At 39.3% G+C, this 20,555-nt stretch overlaps 1 protein-coding gene across 2 annotated transcripts in view; it reads left to right on the top strand.

The window, feature by feature from the left end:
• The window catches only part of CBFB (core-binding factor subunit beta), a 64,470-nt gene that overhangs the window by 19,351 nt on the left and 24,564 nt on the right, over positions 1–20,555 (top strand). For both annotated transcript variants that reach the window (XM_077831216.1, XM_077831215.1), the window contains exon 4: positions 16,286–16,402. In XM_077831216.1, coding sequence (XP_077687342.1) covers positions 16,286–16,402 — 117 coding nt within the window. The remainder of the gene's footprint in view (positions 1–16,285; positions 16,403–20,555) is intronic.

The following is a 20,555-nucleotide window of genomic DNA, read 5'->3' on the forward strand; positions in this document are numbered from 1 at the left end:
AGATTAAATATTTAATATTAGGCTCAAATATTTTTAATACTTTGCCATCCAAAATTTTAGCAAAACTGCACTAGACTTTATTAGCAATTCATAAGGACTTCTGGAAAGTTTGCAATGCAGTTGTTTAAAGAGTATTTTATCCCTTTTTTTTTATTCAGCAAAACTCAAAATGTCTGATTTTTTTTTTTTTTTTAGCCCTGAAATACTGAATTACGAAATGCTGTTTTTAAAAACAATACATAATTTTTCTTGTTTTATATAAAATGATAGAATTTCTACTGTACAGTCCAGCATGTAAATGTTAAAAGCTAATGTACCGTAATGTTCACTTCCATATGTTTCTTCAGGGTTTCCTCAGTTTCCCAAGGCTAATGGCACATAGTAAATATAAGCCTTGATTTTGAACTCTAGCTTTCTAAAAATTGTGGAATGTGATTTACAAAATTAATATTGTGTTTTGGATATGAGGTGTAGGTGATCAACTGCAAGGGGGCAAATGGTAGAATTGCAATCAGATTTAACCAAGTGGGAGGCACTGTACTACAAGATCATAGAAGATGTTTAAATAAGGAACAACCAAAAGACTCAGTGGCTTACTGTGGCTCAGTGAAAAGGGGGAAAATACCCATGGTAAAATTATTACAGTTTTGTCTACAAAGCATGGTGACATTTACTGTGTGGGGAAAAAAGTCATACCCATTGGAAATAGGGCCTAGTTTGTCAGGCATTGAGTAGCTTCCTTTTCGTCTTCATGAGATTTTAAGACCAAATTTAAGTCACTAATTTGGCTAAATTTAGCTTTCAAAAGGATGACTTTTTTGTTTTAAGAATTTTCTCTAGGTGATTGAGAGTTAAAATAGATTATTTTTTCTTTTAAACAGACAACTTTCAAAAGAATGAACTTGTTAATATAATGTGTGTTCAGAGTGCCCATGATGTAACACCTCTGTTTAGAAAGATCTAGGTAAGCAACCCAGAATTTAGAATATTTATATGATGATCACTTGCATAAATGTCACCAGTTAATATATACATCTAAGAATCTGAGGTCAGAGAGATTAATTTCAGGCTTGTGTCCAGGAATGCCAAATAAAATAAGATTAAAAAATAACTTGCACATTGACATAATTTAGCAATTTGAGAGTTAACTTGGTATAATGATAGTGGAAGAACTAATAGCACTGTCTCCAGCAGGGTGTATTGTATAAATCACTAGTCAATTACATAGTCACACTTGATCTAAATCAGTATTTGGATCGTGGTGTATTGTGTACAAGTCCAGTGTGCCATCCAGTTTCTTTATTTTTGTTTTCTTATCACCATAGTCTGCAGTATTGATAGCCAGAATTACTCTTTCCCAAATGATAATTTAAGGATTGACTACAAATCTTCATTAATTAAAATGTATCTGTTTTACTTAAAACTATTTTGTAAAAGTAATAAACTGTGTTTAGCTCTAAGATTAAAAAATGATGTACCGCTGACTGGTTCATAATGTGTTTAAAAATTTGTTGGAGACTTATATCATCCATTTGAAGTGAGTCAATGAGAACTTGATCTTAGTGTGTTGTTTATAGTAACAATGTAAAAGCCTGCGTCTTTTAGTGATTGCTAATATAACCTTAATGTACTGTTTCCTTATAGGAGAAAACTAGTTGGCACAGAGTGCGTAATGAAACTAACAGACATTCTGATTAGTTCTGTGTCACCTGTAACTGGGTGATTAGTTTTTCTTTAGTTTCTTTGAGCAGACTTATGTGAATGACCAATATGTAAAAGTATTATCTGTAGCAGGAGTTTTAGGTTGACTGCTCTTAAGCTATAAACTTGTTTTAAACTTTGCTAATTAATCTGCATGTCACAATTAGTGTTGTAGCCCATCCTATTTTACCAAAAGGATTTATTTTTAATGATACGCAAGTACTACTTTTTAAAATAAAAATTAACAAGTTAAAGGGCATTTTTTCCTAATTTACATAAGTTAATCTTAAAATTATTAAAATATTGGAGGAGAAAGTTCCCATCCCCCCATTTAGTGCCATAAATGCTATCCTACAAAGTGTTAACATGTTTTCACCTCACAAGTGGCCTCTAGAGTATATTCTCCAACTTGTAAAGTAAGAAGCTTTGTGACTCTCTAATGATGTTGCCACATGGTATATTTGGGGACTTTAATAGAAGTTGATAATGCAAGTAAACATGTATAAAAAAGTTTAGGTTTTCTGAGGTAATTGAAAGCTAAAGATGGATACATAACTTCCTAACTGAATATTTTACTTGCTTCTCTTGAACAGAGTTTGCACCTTTTAACAAGTGGGCCCTGTACATAAACCAGGTTTTGAGTAGATGAGATGATAAAAAGTTAGGCTTACCCTTATGAAATTTCTCTGACTGGGAGCAAATATTTTATAAATATTTTTTACATGGGAGACAATGTTTGGTAAATTAAACCATTGGAGAGACTGCTGTTTTAAACAGCTAGTGTTGGGTATGATTCAGAGACAGGTGGGATCAACAATGGAATTTAATTACTGTGATCAACCAGCAAACAGGCAGTTGACCGAACACTTATGAATGAAGAGATGCATGTGACGAGACTGGAGCAATGAGTCAGAGCTGAGTGTCTTTTAAAAGAATGCATCTTGGTCCAGTGCGCTGGAATATGATAGAAAACAAAAGAGAAGGGGGCATACTGTTTCACTGGGGACTATTATTTCCTGGGGGATTAAGTTTGTCACAGTGGTGGCTGTGGCTGCTGTTTAGTGTGCTGATTCATTAGTCAGTGGGTGGTGAGAACTGTGTGCAATCTGTGGGGGAGGAAATGGCTCAGTTGCTTTAGGGAGAGGGAACGCTTCTTTTTGTAACTGCAGGATGTGTGGATGAAGTATACAGATAACATCTGAATCACATCAGTAAATCACCCTGGTATTGTGTGATAAGGATTTACCAGAGGACTTAAATAGGATGGGAAACTGAGAACTAGGTTTAATGTCTTGAATACAAATAAATTGACACTTTATCCCTTTCAGAATAATTGAGAACTCTCCTCTTGTCCAGTTAGTAAATGCGATGGGATTCAGTCATATTTTAGTTCTTAAATATATGCACTGTACTGAATCTTTTACAATCAGTCCCTGGCCCTTTCAGAGGGGGAGTTGATCATGATAGGGCAGTGGATTGCACATGCACAAATTTTGAGGAAAAACACTTTACAGTGTAAATTATGAGGGGAGTAATAGTAACACTTATATTTAGGTTGCTTAACATTTTCCATTTTGTTAGAAATTTTTTTAAAAGTGCAGTTTTTTTTTTAACACACAGTGTGTTTGTGGTGTGCTTGCTGCTTGACTGAAATATACCATATGGTCTGTTCATTTGGGGGACCGTGTGCTGAGCCTAGTGGCCTGCTAGGCAAGGCTGAGAGCTTCTTAACGAGGCTTTGATCCCTAAGCCCTTCAGCACCCATCAACCCTTTACTAGGGGGCGGGGCTACTCAGGAAGACCAGGGCTTTAAAAAGCCCACTTCTAAGCCACCCAAGGAGCTAGCGGACAGGAGCAGCTAACAGGGGAGTTTTGTGAGGGAGCTCTCCAGGTGAAGAGGAGCGATTACATGACCCTTGGGATAAGTTTGTTGTCTGTAGTATGTTTGTGGGATCAAAGCCTCAACAAAGGAACAAGCTGCATGTAGGTACCAAGGACATAGGAAAGATAGGAGAAAAGTCCTGGAGGCCAAATTTAGGCTACTAGGTAAGAGATTGAAGTCCAGAACCTCCATGGTCGCATTTTCTGAAATGCTTCCAGTTCCATGCACAGGGGCAGTTAGACAGGCAAAAACTGTAGGATCTCAATGCATGGATGAGATGATGGTGTAGGGAGGAGGGATTTAGATGTATTAGGAACTGGGGAAGCTTTTGGGAAAGGGGGAACCTATACAGGAAGGATGGGCTCCACCTAAACCAAAATGGAACCAGATTGCTGGCATTTAACATTAAAAAGATCATAGGGCAGTTTTTAAACTAAGGGTTGGGGGAAAGCCAGTCAGTGCAGAGGAGCATGTGGCTTGGACAGAGACATCCCCTAGGGAGGATCTATTAATGGAGAAGTCTCTATGTCCTACTAAAGAAGAGAGAATGGAAGAAGACAAAATACGGGTAGGATCTGATGAGAAACAGTCAAATGAAATAGTCCCATTCAGTTACATCATGTAATGGCAGACAGCTAAAAAGTGACAAGGTTTTTAAGTGATTATATACAAATGCTAGAAGTCTAAATAATAAGATGGGTGAACTAGAGTGCCTCATATTAAATGAGGATATTGATATAATAGGAATCACGGAAACTTGGTGGAATGAGAATAATCAATGGGACACAGTAGTACCAGGGTACAAAATATATCAGAAGGACAGAACAGGTCGTGCTGGTGGGGGAGTGATGCTATATGTGAAAGAAAGCATAGAATCAAATTAAGTAAAAATCTTAAATGAACTGTACCATAGAATCTCTATGGATAGTAATTCCATGCTCTAATAATAAGAATATAACAGTAGGTATATATTACCGACCACCTGACCAGGACGGTGATAGTGACTGTGAAATGCTCAGGGAGATTAGAGAGGCCATAAAAATAAAAAACTCAGTAATAATGGGGGATTTCAACTATCCCCATATTGACTGGGTACATGTCCCCTCAGGACAGGATGCAGAAATAAAGTGTCTTGACACCTTAAATGACTGCTTCTTGGAGCAGCTAGTCCTGGAACCCACAAGAGAAGAGGCAATTCTTGATTTAGTCCTGGGTGGAGCACTGGATCTGGGCTGAGAGGTGAATATAGGTGGACCGCTTGGTAATAGTGACCATAATATAATTAAATTTAACATCCCTGGGGAAAAACAGCTCAGCAGCCTAACACTGTAGCATTTAATTTCAGAAAGGGGGACTACACAAAATTGAGGAAGTTAAACAGAAACTAAAAGGTACAGTGCCAAAAGTGGAATTCTTGCAAGCTACATGGAAACTTTTTAAAGACACCATAATAAAGGCTCAATTTAAATGTATACCCCAAATTAAAAAACACAGTAAGAGAACCAAAAAAGTGCCACCATGGCTAAACAACAAAGTCAAAGAAGCAGTGAGAGACAAAAAGGTATCCTTTAAAAAGTGGAAGTTAAAACCTAGTGAGGAAAATAGAAAGGAGCATAAACTCTGGCAAATGAAATGTAAAAATATAATTATGAAGGCCAAAAAAGAATTTGAAGAACAGTTAGCCAAAGACTCAAAAAGTAATAGCAAAACATTTTTAAGTACATCAGAAGCAAGAAGCCTGCTAAACAACCAGTGGGGCCACTGGACGATCAAGATGCTAAAGGAGCATTCAAGGAGGATAAGGCCATTGCGGAGAAACTAAATGAATTATTTGCCTCGGTCTTCATGGTTGAGGATGTGAGAGAAATTTCCAAACCTGTAATTAGAGGAGGTTTTGGAACAAATTGATAAACTAAACAATAAGAAGTCACCAGGACCAGATGGCATTCGCTCAAGAGTTCTGAAGAAACTCAAATGTGAAATGGCAAAGCTACTAACTGTAGTTTGTAACCTATCATTTAAATCAACTTCTGTACCAAATGACTGGAGGATAGCTAATGTGACACCAATTTTTAAAACAGGCTCCAGAGGTGATCCTGGCAATTACAGGCTGGTAAGCCTCACTTCAATACCGGGCAAACTGGTTGAACCTATAGTAAGGAACAAAATTGTCAGACACACAGATTAACATAATTTGTTGGGGAAGAGTTAACATGGTTTTTGTAAAGGGAAATCATGCCTCACCAATCTACTAGAATTCTTTGAGGAGATCAATAAGTATGTGGACAAGGGGGATCCATTGGATGTAGTGTACTTAGATTTTCAGAAAGCCTTTGACAAGGTCCCTCACCAAAGGCTCTTAAGCCAAGTAAACTGTCATGGGATAAGAGGGAAAAGATCCTCTCATGGATTAGTAACTGGTTAAAAGATAGGAAACAAAGGGTAGGAATAAATGGTCAGTTTTCAGAATGGAGAGCGGTAAGTGGTGGTGTACCCCAGGGGTCTGTCCAGGGCCGAGTCCTGTTCAACGTATTCATAAATGATCTGGAAAAAGGGGTAAACAGTGAGGTGGCAAAATTTGCAGATGATACAAAACTACTCAACATAGTTAAGTCCCAAGCAGACTGCATAGAGCTACAAAAGAATCTCTCAAAACTGATTGACTGGACAACAAAATGGCAGATAAAATTCAGTGTTGATAAATGCCAAGTAGTGCACACTGGAAAACATAATTCCAACTATACACACAAAATGATGGAGTCTAAATTAGCTGTTACCGCTCAAGAAAGAGATCTTGTAGTCATTGTGGTTAGTTCTCTGAAAACATCCACTTAATGTGCAGTGGCAGTCAAAAAAGCGTACAGAATGTTGGGAATCCTAAAGAAAGGGATAGCTAATAAAACAGAAAATATCCTATAAATCCATGGTATGTCCACATCTTGAATACTGTGTGCAGTTCTGGTCACCCTATCTCAAAAAAGATATGTTGGAAAAGGTTCAAAAAAGGGCAACAAAAATGATGAGGGGGATGGAACGGCTTCCATATGGGGAGTGATTAATAAAACTGGGACTGTTCAGCTTGCAAAAGAGACGACTAAGGTGGGATATGATAGAGGTCTATAAAATCATGACTGGTGTGGAGAAAGTAAATAAGCAAGTGTTGTTTACTCCTTCTCATAACACACGAACTAGGGGTCACCAAATGAAATTAATAGGCAGCAGGTTTAAAACAAAGAAAAGGAAGTATTTCTTCACACAATGCACAGTCAACTTGTGGAACTCCTTGCCAGAGGATGTTGTGAAGGCCAAGACTATAACAAGGTTCAAAAAAGAACAAGGTAAGTTAATGGGGGATTGGTCCATCAATGGCTATTAGCCAGGTTGGGCAGGGATGGTGACCCTAGCCTCTGTTTGCCAGAAGCTGGGAACGAGCGACAGGGGATGGATCACTTGATGATTACCTGTTCTGTTCATTCCCTCTGGGGCCTCTGGCATTGGCCACTGTCAGAAGACAGGGTACTGGGCTAGATGGACCTTTGGTCTGACCCAGTATGGCTGTTCTTATGTCTTACAGCAGGACCTTGAAATGTAGCAGAGGGATAGTAATAGGGGGCAATAAAGTGCCTTTTGCTGGCCTCATGAAGTTCTGTGCAGTGTTGTCTGCATTACAAGCTGCTGAAAATTTCCATTGCAAATTTTTGTTTCATATGGCACTGCTTGTTTTTAGCATACTGCCAGAAACACTCAAGATTCCATTAACACTATGCGTAATACCACCCTGGTTCCTTGTTTCAGCAGTCCACATAAGGAGCTGGAATTCTGGATAGGTACAGAGAAGTGGTTTCTCCCAGCAAAATATGTTTTGGCTTAGATGAAGATGCGCTGTGCTGGGAGCCAGAAGATGATGGGTTTTGCACTTGGTTCTTCTATTAAATTAAATTCTGTGCCCTTCACAATCCTTATTATTGAGAAAGGCCTCACAGGTTACATACACAAGCTGGTAATAGAACCCAGATCTCTAACGTGGTAGACCCAAGTCTCATCCAGTTAGCTCCATTCTCTCTGAGTCTGCCAAATATTTATTCTTGTCTGTGCTACTGCATATGTAATCTGCTGTTTCAGATTGTTAGGCAGCATCCTCTAATAAGTAGTCCCCAAGGGATATTAGCCTTCTCTTGCTGATTGCTAATCTGCCTTATCTTTTAGCTGGCATGTTGGGGGGCTGCTGCTGCAGTGCTGAACATTTAGGGTTCAAAATCTGCTACAGATGCACGAGAGGAGGGTTGTTACAGGTACACATAATAGAGGTTGAGTTTTATGTTCTTTTTGAAAAAACATGAGAAATTACATATGACTGTTACTTAAATTACAAAATTAAGCATTCAGAAGTTAGAAAATACAGTAGCAGGTTTATGGTTGCCTATGCAACTTGAATTCTGCTTTGTGTGTATACATAGCTATACAGTGTTTAGTGACATGATCAGCTGCTATCTTCTCCAGAGGATCCCTGCTTCATTCAAGACAGGCTGCTCTATATATGAGGCAGCTATTTAATATTTCTTCTTAATCTAGTTTTTCATTGTATGGTCCCATGTGATGGTTTTCTGCACATTATCCAAACATTGAACTGAATATGGAATTTATTGCCTTAACGATCTTTTCTGTGCTCATAGCGATAATATCTGAGCTTCACAAACCAGAATGAATTTCAGATATCATGACAAGCCGCATTAGGGGGGAAAATGGAAAAATTTTGAGTAAACCATTTTAGCTTGAAAATAGATTCTCACTTAAGTTTTGATGGTATTGTTGATAACAGCTACATTTTTCAGACTAATTTTAATCATAAACAGTAAAAATAATTTTGTAATAGGAAAGGAGAATCTTGGGGCCTTAATAGAATTACTGTAGTCTTTGACTGCCTTACTGTGATCCAGCAACTTCTGAATAAATGATTTTGGAGTGCTAATATCAGATTTTAAAAGATGCCATGCCTTTGGATTTAGAGGTGTGTTGGTTATAACTGCTCTGCAACAGGAATTTATTAAAATTTGTCAAGGTTTGGAAATTGAAAGGGAACCAGAAGAGTTATATCTAAAAAGAAGGAAATATGTGGTTAAACGGTTTAGGCTACAGTGGCAAGCTGTTTCCCTTCTTCCAGAAAGAGGGGAGAAAAAAAGGAGCCTTTAAGTTTTTCTCTAAAATAAAGGAAATTGCACCAATATGCTTGGCTGGATGTTTTGATGGGAGAAATGTGTTTCGATGTAGGGGGAAAGAGGGTGACATAAATACATAGCTTCTAATAAGAATTTTTTAAATACAGGTTTTATTTTTTATACAAGTAATTTGAAAATTGTCAGTGTATTTATATGCTGTGGTGGTGTAGCCATGTCAGTCCCACGATATTAGAGAGAAGAGGAGTGAGGGTAATATCTCTTATTAGACCAACTTCACCTTAAAATATGTACTAACTACTTATTAGTTCTGTCTGTTCTACTTTGTATTTAATTGTGACACTGAGTACCTATCCCAGACCAGAGGAAGAGCTACATGTAACTTGAAAGCTTTTTTCTCTCAGCAAAAGAAGTTGGTCCAATTAAAGATATTACTTTACCCATCTTGTCTTTCTAGCATACTTGTAGTTCATTCAAAAATCCCCCCTTTCAAATTACAATTAGTTTTCACTTCTGAGTTGTTGTGATGTATGCCTGCTGAAAGCAGTACAACTGAGGGTTAAAAGATGGAATCCCAGAACTTCTTGAGCAGGGGTTCTCAAACTGGAGGTCGGGACCCCTCAGGGGGTTGTGAGGTTATTACATGGGGGGTTGCGAGCTGTTGGCCTCCTGCTTTGCCTCCAGCATATTTAATAGTGTTAAATATATAAAGAAGTGTTTTTAATTTGGGGGGCGAGGGGTCGCACTCAGAGGCTTGCTATGTGAAAGGGGTCATCAGTACAGAAGTTTGAGAACCATTGTTCTTGAGCTTCTCTGGTTACCAGATGACGTTTAAAGTGTTGGTTTTGGTTTGTAAAGCCCTAAATGGTTTGCATCCTGGCTGCTTAGTTGTCTGTTTGGAACTCACACAGGGTATCATCAGAGGTACTCTGCACAAACAGCTTCTAGAGTCAAAGGGAGGGGGCTGGCAAGCAAGGTGTTATCAGAGTGGGCTCCTTGGCTTTGGAAGTCACTTCCTTTGTCTGTCTAAGACCAGATTTGGTGACTTTCAGGAAGTGCTACACAACTCCCAACCCAAGCTTTTTGTGATTGATCAGTGCAGTTAATTGGAGGGATTGGGAGGCTTGGTGAAAGAGAAGCCTTTTGGGGGTTGGGAAAGCTTGTTAGCGCTTTGGTGCTTTTGTTTAAAATAATTGTATATTTTAATGAGCCTAAAATAGACACAATTGATATCCTCTTAACCTCTCATTTCCTTCTAGTTCCTATCCTCAAAAAAGCTGACTCATGACTCTGCCTGTCTCTCAGGGCATGGCAGTGCTTTAACGTGGCTGTGTAGTTGCAGCACCAGGGCTGGGAGAGAGCTCTCCCAGCACTGTAAAAAACAAACAAACAAAGAAAAAAAACCCACCCCCACGAGGGGAGAAGCTACCAGCGCTGGGAGCACGGCTCCCAGTGCTAGTGCACTGTCTGTGCTCTCACTTTACAGCGCTGAAACTTGCATTGCTCAGGGGGTGTTTTTTCACAACCCTGAGTGAGAAAGTTTCAGCGCTGTAAAGTGGTAATGTAGACAAGGCCTCAGAAAGCTGACTTTTGATACCAGTCTCTTCAGCTGTCTCCCTTATTTCCTTTGTCTCTGTGCTCACTGAATGGGCTGTTTACAACTGCTGCTTTGTTCTCTCTCTCTAGGTACTTCGGTCCCCATTACATAGTATCTGTTTTACTATATTTAAAACCTGAAACAAGATCTTTCTTTTCTATCTCAGTGTATAGGTGAAATAATGTTTGTTTGGTACTGTGTACGTGTGTGTAGACCTTGTTGCGGGAAAGTGAAGTTGTATTTAAAATGTGTTGAAGTTAGTAGCCTGTTTTAGTTCTTGGAGCAAGTTACATAGTCTAGATTCTAGGGCCAGCTCGGTCTCCTGCACTCAAAAAGCTCCCCTCTTGGTCAGCAATTCAATTATTTAGGTGAAGTGCAGCTCTTGTGGAAGACATCCTCATGGAGGGAGAGGCAACATCTCAGGTTAGCTAGGTTTTGAATAAAAGGACAGACCTTGAACTGACCTCTTGTATTCAGTGGAGAGCCAGTGCAGGAAGTGGAGTGATGTGTTTACAGCAACCTTTGTTTTTAAGCTGATGAACTGCTGTATTTTGTACTAGTTCAAGCCTTTTCAAACCTTGTTGTTTCATACTGAGGTATGTTGAGTTCCAGTAACCAAGCCTAGAGTTCACAAATACATTGATTTTCTTTGGATGGAGAATAAAACCTCTGCAGTCATCTGGTCTGTTAATCTCTCTCTCCCATCCCTAGTCAGTCTCATGTGTAAACAAAGGCTTCATATCAATCTCTCAGAAGTAGGGGAAGTTTGGGTTTTTCCTTGTACCTCCCAGAGTGTGTACCTCTACCCTTTCTGTGGGTTTCCTTCCTTAACTGTGAAATGAGGAACTGGGGCTGGGAGGGCAGGGGTGGAGCTAGAATCCCAAATGTGTCAGGACAGGAACTGTCCTCGTTTTGGGATACTGTATAGCACCAAACACAGTATTGCTCAATAAATTGATGATTTAGTTGGTGTTGGTCTTGCCTTGAGCAGGGGGTGTTGGACTATAGATGACCTCCTGAGGTCTCTTCCAACCCTAATCTTCTGTGAGTCTATGAAATAAAAATGAGGATCGGTGCCAAGATGGGCCTAAATTCTGTTGCAGTGCCCCCTGGTATACCTACCACATTGGTGCAGCAGCTAAGGTAAAACCCAAAATGGAAGTTTTTAATTGATAATTTAACCAAAATGAGTAAACAGTCCATACACTAAGCCTTGTTTTGATATTAAATTCAATCTGCTTTGTGCTGTCAGAGTTTTCACTATGCTGCAGCTTATATATTATTGAGCGCATAACATTGAAGTTATCGGGAGAAACAGGAGATTTCGCTAGATGGGCTCTTGGTAATTAGGAGAGTGTTGGAGACAGTTAAGGAATGTGGAATAAGTACATTAATTTAGATGTTTCACCTAAAATGATCCAACACTGGAATAGTAAGAATTTGTATTTCTGTTAAAAGAAAAGGAGGACTTGTGTGGCATGGAGAAATAGTTTTACTTTGTGTAATGACCCATCTACAACCTATCCTGAAGGCCGACCCATCACTCACAGATCTTGGGAGACATGCCAGTCCTTGCTTACAGACAGACCCCCAACCTGAAGCAAATACTCACCAGCAACCACACACCACACAACAGAACCACTAACCCAGGAACCTATCCTTGCAACAAAGCCCGTTACCAACTGTGTCCACATATCTATTCAGGAGACACAATCATAGGGCCTAATCACATCAGCCACACTATCAGAGGCTCATTCAGCAGCACATCTGCCAATGTGATATATGCCATCATGTGCCAGCAATGCCCCTCTGCCATGTACATTGGCCAAACTGGACAGTCTCTATGTAAAAGAATAAATGGACACAAATCAGATGTCAAGAATTATAACATTCAAAAACCAGTCGGAGAACACTTCAATCTCTTTGGTCACTCAATTACAGACCTAAAAGTTGCAATTCTTCAACAACAAAAACTTCAGAAACAGACTCCAGTGAGAGACTGCTGAATTGGAATTAATTTACAAGCTGGATACAATTAACTTAGGCTTGAATAAAGACTGGGAGCAGATGGGTCATTACACAAAGTAAAACTATTTCCCCATGTTTATTCCCCCACCCCCTGCTGTTCCTCAGACTTTCTTGTCAACCGCTGGAAATGGCCCACCTTGATTATCACTACAAAAGGTCCTGTCCCGTCCCGTCTTCACCCCCCCCCCACCCCCCGGCTCTCCTGCTGGTAATAGCTCACCTTACCTGATCACTCTCGTTACAGTGTGTATGGTAACACCCATTGTTTCATGTTCTCTGTGTTTATAAATCTCCCCACTGTATTGTCCTCTGAATGCATCCGATGAAGTGAGCTGTAGCTCACGAAAGCTTATGCTCAAATAAATTGATTAGTCTCTAAGGTGCCACAAGTCCTCCTTTTCTTTTTGCATATGTTGTCAGTAGGTGTCAGAGTTCACCTCCTGATTGAGTTGTATCAGTGTAACATACGCGTTTCTTAGAATAAGCTTTTGTGAAATAAACTGTTCTAGAATATAGGTTTTCCTTCGAGCTCTGCATATTCCCACCTGTGGTTACCGTACCACCTTGTGGTGCCTGACAGTAAAACCTTCCTCTAGCAATGTCAGCTAAAGCAGTGGTTCTCAAAGCCGGTCCGCCGCTTGTTCAGGGAAAGCCCCTGGCGGGCCGGACCGGTTTGTTTACCTGCCATGTCCGCAGGTTCGGCCGATCCCGCGGGCGCGGCAGGTAAACAAACCGGTCTAGCCCGCCAGGGGCTTTCTCTGAACAAGCGGCGGCCCGGCTTTGAGAACCACTGAGCTAGAGCACTCCCATGCCACTCCACCCCTCAGCATCACTCTGTACTGAGAGTGATGTTAGGGGGCTCATTCCTTCACCCACTTATTTCCCTGGTCCTTCTCACACAAACAGAGAGCAATGGTATCCGAAGTCCAAAGGTGCAAACAATTCGATGTTTATTGGGGTGAACTTCCAGCAAGCATGATTCCAGTTTCCTTCCTTAGTGTCCCCCTTCCCTGCTCTGACACCACAGAGCCTTACCTGTGTCCCTGTTCCCATTCCCTGCCCTTAGCAAAACATGATTCCAATTCCCCACCCCCATTCCCTGTTTCCATTCCCCCCCTTACTTCCTGATTGAGTGCAGACGATATAGTAAAACTTGAGTTCCGCTTAGCTATACCTTAACCAATCATTTTACTGAAATTTAACTAACCAATCCTAAAATATTGTAACATGATTATTTAACCAATTATATCCCACCACCTTAATTAGTTTACACCCAGCAAAATTAATTATACAGCAGACAGAAACAATCAGAGAACCAGACAGAGACCATGCAAATAAACAATAGCAAAGTGGGAACTAGAATGACAAAACAATACAGAAGTGAGGATTTCACAACTACATCTATTGATAAGTTTCAGAGTAGCAGCCATGTTAGTCTGTATTCGCAAAAAGAAAAGGAGTACTTGTGGCACCTTAGAGACTAACCAATTTATTGGAGCATAAGCTTTTATGAGCTACAGCTCACTTCATCGGATGCATTCAGTGGAAAATACAGTGGGGAGATTTATATACATAGAGAACATGAAACAATGGGTGTTACCATACACACTGTAATGAGAGTGATCACTTAAGGTGAGCTATTACCAGCAGGAGAGCCGGGGTGGGAAGGGGGACGACGGGACCTTTTGTAGTGATAATCAAGGTGGGCCATTTCCAGCGCTTGACAAGAATGTCTGAGGAACAGTGAGGGGTGGAGGGGGGGAATAAACATGGGGAAATAGTTTTACTTTGTGTAATGACCCATCCACTCCCAGTCTCTATTCAAGCCTAAGTTAATTGTATCCAGTTTGCAAATTGATTCCAATTCAGCAGTCTCTCATTGGAGTCTGTTTTTGAAGTTTTTGTTGTTGAAGAATTGCAACTTTTAGGTCTGTAGTCGAGTGACCAAAGAGATTGAAGTGTTCTCCGGCTGGTTTTATGTTATCTATAGATAAGTGAGTTCTTGCCAGACAGGATGCTATCAAACTAATTTTCCTTTTACATCTTCTCGACACTTCCCTTTCTCTGGAGGTGATAGGCACTATCAGGACAGGATTGTATTCCTAACAGTCCAATAGCACCTTCTTTCAATGTGACTAGTTTGGAATATGAGGATGTGACCGTTCGCTTCCCAGCTTATGGCTGCCTCTGCTGCTTAGCCAAAGATCTTAGCCTAAGAACAGGGCCTCAGACTGTCACAGTAAGAGAAGGCCCTTACCCCGGCAGACGGTGATTTTGAATCTTTCTTTTATACCTCTGTAACTAGCTAAGTGATAAGAATACTCCTAAATTCTTAGAGTATAGGCCTTTACAGACAGGCCTGAATATCTATATCCTAACAAGTGAGACTATATAGGGGGCAGAGCAGCCTCAACACCTCAGTTCCATCCAACCGTGTGCCTGGATGGATGTTGACTTCTCCAGTCCCATCAGCCCCAGTTGGCTGAGGTGTGGAGAGAGGATGAACACAGTCTCATGCCTCCCACTTGCTCTGTATGGTGTTTTGTAGTTGAGGAAGGCCAATTTTTTTAAAACACGTAGCTGATTGGCTGGAACTTCTGTTGGGACAGAGAGTACTCAGAAAGGACTATAAAAATCTGGGCAATCCTGGCCAAAATCCTGAATTTAGAGTTCTTGACATTGTGTTCATAAAAAAAAGTGAGAATTGCAAGTCCCAAAGAGGTCCATAAGTTTCTGCTGAAACTGGAGCTTATGGAGTATGGATAAAACAGCTATCCACCCCAGTTTAGATGTGGGGGAAGGAAAGCTTTTACTCTGGGTACAATATGTCTACAGAGCAGGACAGTATTACGTAGTAACTACTGAAATCTACTTAACGTTTTCATGAGTTACACCACACTGCTCTGTTTGACATTTTAAAAAGTCAGCAAACTTAAGCTGTCAAACCCCTTTAACACAATATCCATTTCTTTTTAAATTTCCTGTGAGGAGATTCATCTCTGTTATTTGGAGGGGAAATACTTCAGCTTTAAATCACAGTATTATGTACCACTATGTAGACTATAGGCTCTTAGTGACCATTACAGTTTCTCTTATTACTGTGTAAGGTACCATGCAGAGTGTGGTTCGGTAGAAATATTTAATCCTCTGTCAATTTACCTTTTACAAATATTAGAAAATAACATTAGAAAATAGGCTTCCCCAGTCTTCCGTAAATTAAGACGTGCCACACACAGTCTTTGCGGTTTGGATAGTGTATTACGTTAAGCGCTGCTTTTTTTTTTTTTTTTTTCTCTCTTTAGTCTTCATTTGTTTATTTTAGGCTTGAGAAGAGAAATTGGTGTTTATTCTTTTAGTATTAAGAAAAATAAATTTGTGGCAAAAGCAAAATAAAACTCCCTCTGAGTGTAGAAAAGCATTTTGTCTAACATTTGTCTAACACTTTTTAAAAAAAATTTGTGATAAATCTTACATTGCTGATAGTGTGCCACTATATATATAAAACAAATAACATAACACATAAAACAAATGAACATAAGAGGTGGTCTGACAAGAAACACAAGTGACTTTAAGCGTAAGCAGCAACAGAATTTTCACCACACACCGGTGCATACTGGTTTATAAACTGGGGAAATAAATTAATTCCAGTATGTATAGTGTGCAAAATACAATATCCAGATTATTAATTATAGTATTTACAGGCTTTTGATTAAAATGTAGTTGGAGGGGAAAAACGTTAAGGGGAATGTCAAGTTACCAACTGGTTCAGTCGTGTTTTGTATGTAGCGTTGCTTGTATCGGAGTAGTAATTATAGACAGTAACCATTTGTAAAATAAATACAGTAACCATTTGTATATACAAATGCTTTTAAACTCAGATGCATGTGTCTGCCTATATTTCAGGTGTACTTAAAGGCACCTATGATTCTGAATGGTGTCTGTGTTATCTGGAAAGGCTGGATAGATCTGCAGAGACTGGATGGTATGGGCTGCCTGGAATTTGATGAAGAGAGAGCACAGGTAAGGCAGTCTCAAACCTTGTGGGCTACCCATGTACTGAGTATGTAATAAGTGTGACAACTACTACTTTTTAAACAAGTGCATTTTCTTTCAGGAGAGAGAATACATGCAGTTATGAGGCTTCGGATTTAGTCAGTCATCAGCGTAATCGCACCCTTTCATTTGTGTCTGTTCTGCCTTCAGCTATGTGTAAAAAATTCACAGAATACTTCTAGTGTGGGAATTCATTGACTTAAAAATCTGTAGCTCCAATTAAATTCATTATTAAATGAGATTGAGAGTTATTTCAGGCGTGGATCTTGGGCCATTTACACATGCTGAGAAGTACACAGCACAAATTTTGAGTACTGTAAAAAAAAAAATAATAATAATAATTCTCCACTCTGCAGGAAAGGATTGGCAAACTAGTAGTGATACCAAATAGTGCAAATTCTGTTTAAAACTCATTAAAGTTTTCAATGACTAATGCCATTCACCTAAAAGCAAACGCAAACAAAAAAAGCCCATTCCAATTGATTACTGTCATCCATCTGTGTCTCCCCCCTACCCCGCCTCCGAACAGTTGTCTTATTACTTTGCTTTTCTTTATCTTCTTTATAGTGGCTGACTCTGCTTTGTATAGGTATGACATCTTCTGAGAAAACTGACAACGTTACTAGTGTAAAGTGAATAATTAAGTTTTTCTGAAGCATACAAGAGTGTAGCAAACACTTACAATCTGTGGTTTCATTAGATGGGGAGATGACTCTTTAAAATACAAATTGTACATAAAAATTTGATTGCATCTCTGCAAGATTATTTACTAAAGAAATGGTTCGAGGACAGAACCACATGCTTAAAGCATAAATTCATAATTTAATTCCTCTGCTTCTATTAGAAAGCTGATGCAGCAATTTGTCACAGCTGTTGACTGAGTCTACCTTTGCTTCAAAAGAAAAAGAATTCAGAGGTATCCAATGATAAACAATACCAGTAAAGATCATTTCAATCATCCATTATCAACCTGTATTTTGCAGAACTATTCAGTGTTTATTTTTATAGTGTCAAAATTGTGGTAGCTGCATGAGAGATCCATGAAGATATGGTCCCTGCCCCAAAGAGCTTCTGAATAAAGAGGGAGGTAGCAGATGAGGGGAAAAGATGAAATAAAAAGCAGAAAGATTGAGCAGATATGTTAAGCATATATTTTGTTCCATGTGGGGGATCAGGTATCCCAGCAAATCTCTCTCTAATCTGTTCTTTTAGATGTGAAGTGATGGTGCCTTGATTAACTCTGTTTACTCATTCTGTTTAAAACTTTTTCCTCATGTTTGGCCTAAACATTACTTCATTAACTTAAGGCCATTGCTCCTTTGCCTAATGTTTCATTTTCGATACTGCTATTTTTAACTTGAAGGTCTTGTCCTCCCTGAGTTTCTCATCTTTACCACTATATACAGTAATTGCATCTGCCTTAATCTATTTACATCTTTTTATCCATCATTTTATTATTTTTGCTGCCCTTCTTTGTATCATTCCTACTCATTCCTATAGGTTTCCTAAACTTTTGGGCCCAGAACTACCCCCTGTTCCAGATGTGGTTGAAACAAGGCCATTTTGAGTGGCCGTATTGCCTCCATAGCTTTATGTGACTTCTAAATCAGAGAATAGCATTGACTCTTTTTTGCAAAATGTTGCTGCAAAATTATATTTACTGCTTTCTAAAGATTCTACTTTCGATAGATGTTTTCCAGATCATAATTTTATTGCTTATTAGTGCTCTTCCTGGTTCAGTGTGGCTTCATATTTCTTGCTTAGATTTTTTCAGTAGAATTGGTGCATCATTTCAGATGGGCACTTTCTGAATATTGGAAGAAATAAACTTAGAGAAAAATAAGAATTACTTTCACAGATCCCCATCACTGGGATCCATGCCCCTCTGAATACAAGGCAAGAATCATCTTAAAAACAGTGACCATTATGGCCACAAGCTCCTTGCTCATGCATGGAATGATCCATGAGATTAGAAAAAGGAGGAGGGGTTGGATTCTGCAGTAGCTTGGAACCTGTTCCTTACTGTTTTGAAGACAGTAAGTTTGACACTACTGCAGAGAACCTCAAGGCACATTTGACAAACCTTTCCCCTTTGTCTTTCCTGTTTCCTTTTGGGGATATTCTCTTTTTTTTGGAATTACTTCAGGCAGATGGGTTCCACAACAGTATTCGTTTAGGCCAGAGATTCTATTCCTTTATTCCAAAAAGGAAGGGGGGGCTTAAGTCTTATACTGGCACGGAGTCTTAAACTCAGCAATTTGTTTAAAGTTCCATATGGTGATATTAATGCTATAATTCCTTTGTGTCCTTGGGGCTCTCAGTTTGAGAGATGCATATTTCCACATTTCAGAGAGGCCATGTCATTGTGAATTCATATATTTCTGAGTCAGACAGAAGCACCGTCACTGGTGGGCCTTCCCTTTTGGAATGTCCACAGCACCATGTGTCTATATAAAATGCTTAGCATTGGTGACATGGCTTTTCTCAGGAGTAAAAAGATGTTATGTCTACCCTTAAATGGATGATTGATAAGAATTTGCAGTTATTCCAGAAGGGGCTGTGGTTACATTGGAACAAATCCACTATCCTACCAGCTCAGAAGCAAGCCTTTATAATGTATGAGCACTACTACATATCTCTGTGCCTCAGATTTCTCCTCATTCAAGACCTCATAGCTGTTCTGAATGTGAATTTGCTAGTTCCATTGAGAACATTTGTTTCTGAGTGATATGATCTCTCATACTGGGATGGCACTTTGTCATATAACGCATGAGACTTCTTCAAAATTAGTTGAATGTGCTTTCCTTGAAAAGCTGTTAGAGTGCCCGATTAGACTAACTTAAGTTATGGACACTGCCACAGCATGTTATGTAAGGTGCTCCAATCTTTCCCCAAATACTGGAAGTTGTGATAGGCACACAGTCTACAATTAAGAGCATCAGTGCTGGCACCATCCTTCTTCAAATCTTAAAACAAACAAAAACTTAGAAGCAGAAGTAGAAATGTTTTTTGTGTAGAATCATGTATTTGTTTCACTTCATAGCTACTACTATTTCATTTTGTTTTGAATTCTTCGTTTTAATTCAATGATGAGCAATTTGATGGTACTGCAGGGAGAATTTCCATTGCAAATCACCAAACTCTTGGTGTTTTGCATGCTATTGGCACCATGATCACAGACACTTCTAGAAAGCAATGAACTTTGGGGTTGTGTGCATTCTGAGCACACTGATCTGAGCTCTTGGTGTTAGGTCCATGATTCCTTACCTACCCTCTGCTGTAGGTAGTGATGTTGGGAGCATCCTTTAACTCTATCAGTTTATTTTGTCCGGGTAATTAACTAATACTGCCTGTGGTGAGTAAGCGGTCCTGGGTGAACGAAGGGGGGACTGATGCCATCAAATTGTATAAAAGCTACGCTTTCATGGCGGGGGGGAAAGGATTTCTAGTCTTTATGATTTAAATAAGATATGGAAATGGGCAATTAAGTTGCCCAATCAAACTTATCCTTGTCCTGTAGAGATACCATGAAAAGAAAACTATGAAAAAACTGTGTCTTTTAAAAATCAATATAATCTGGAATCGCCATCTGTTGTTGCATACCATTGCTACGGGCCAGAGTTAAGGCTGTTTGAGTGCCTTAGTTGTCTGTCTGCATACCCTAACAAATTTGGATTTCTTTTAAGCCTTGCCTTAACTCTGAATTTCCTCAGTTTATACCACTTCGTTTTCACCCTTAAGCTACTGATACATACTCTCAGCCTTAACGCCATTTTAACAAATGTTTTTGTCTTGGAATATATCCCCGCACTGAACATTTAAATCCATGAGGGAATGTACATGCAGCCTCTAATGTCAGTGCTTTCTTGAAGTCTCTGAGCTCAGGGTGCTGAGGTGGAAGCATCACACCAAGAGTGTGGATCTGCATAGGTATATACCTATGCAAACTCAAAATTACAGGTGAGTAACCTTCCTTTTCAGTTTCTTCTCTTCCGTATCTTAGTATTAATGAGTACATGGTTATGTTGTGTTGCGTTTTCCATTTAAAGAAGAGGTTAATTTGTTTTTTAAAAGCAAATTACCCATTACTGAAAGTGTGCCATTTGAGCAATATAATTCT

This window comes from Eretmochelys imbricata, chromosome 12 (assembly GCF_965152235.1).
Source record: "Eretmochelys imbricata isolate rEreImb1 chromosome 12, rEreImb1.hap1, whole genome shotgun sequence".
NCBI lineage: Eukaryota > Metazoa > Chordata > Testudines > Cheloniidae > Eretmochelys > Eretmochelys imbricata.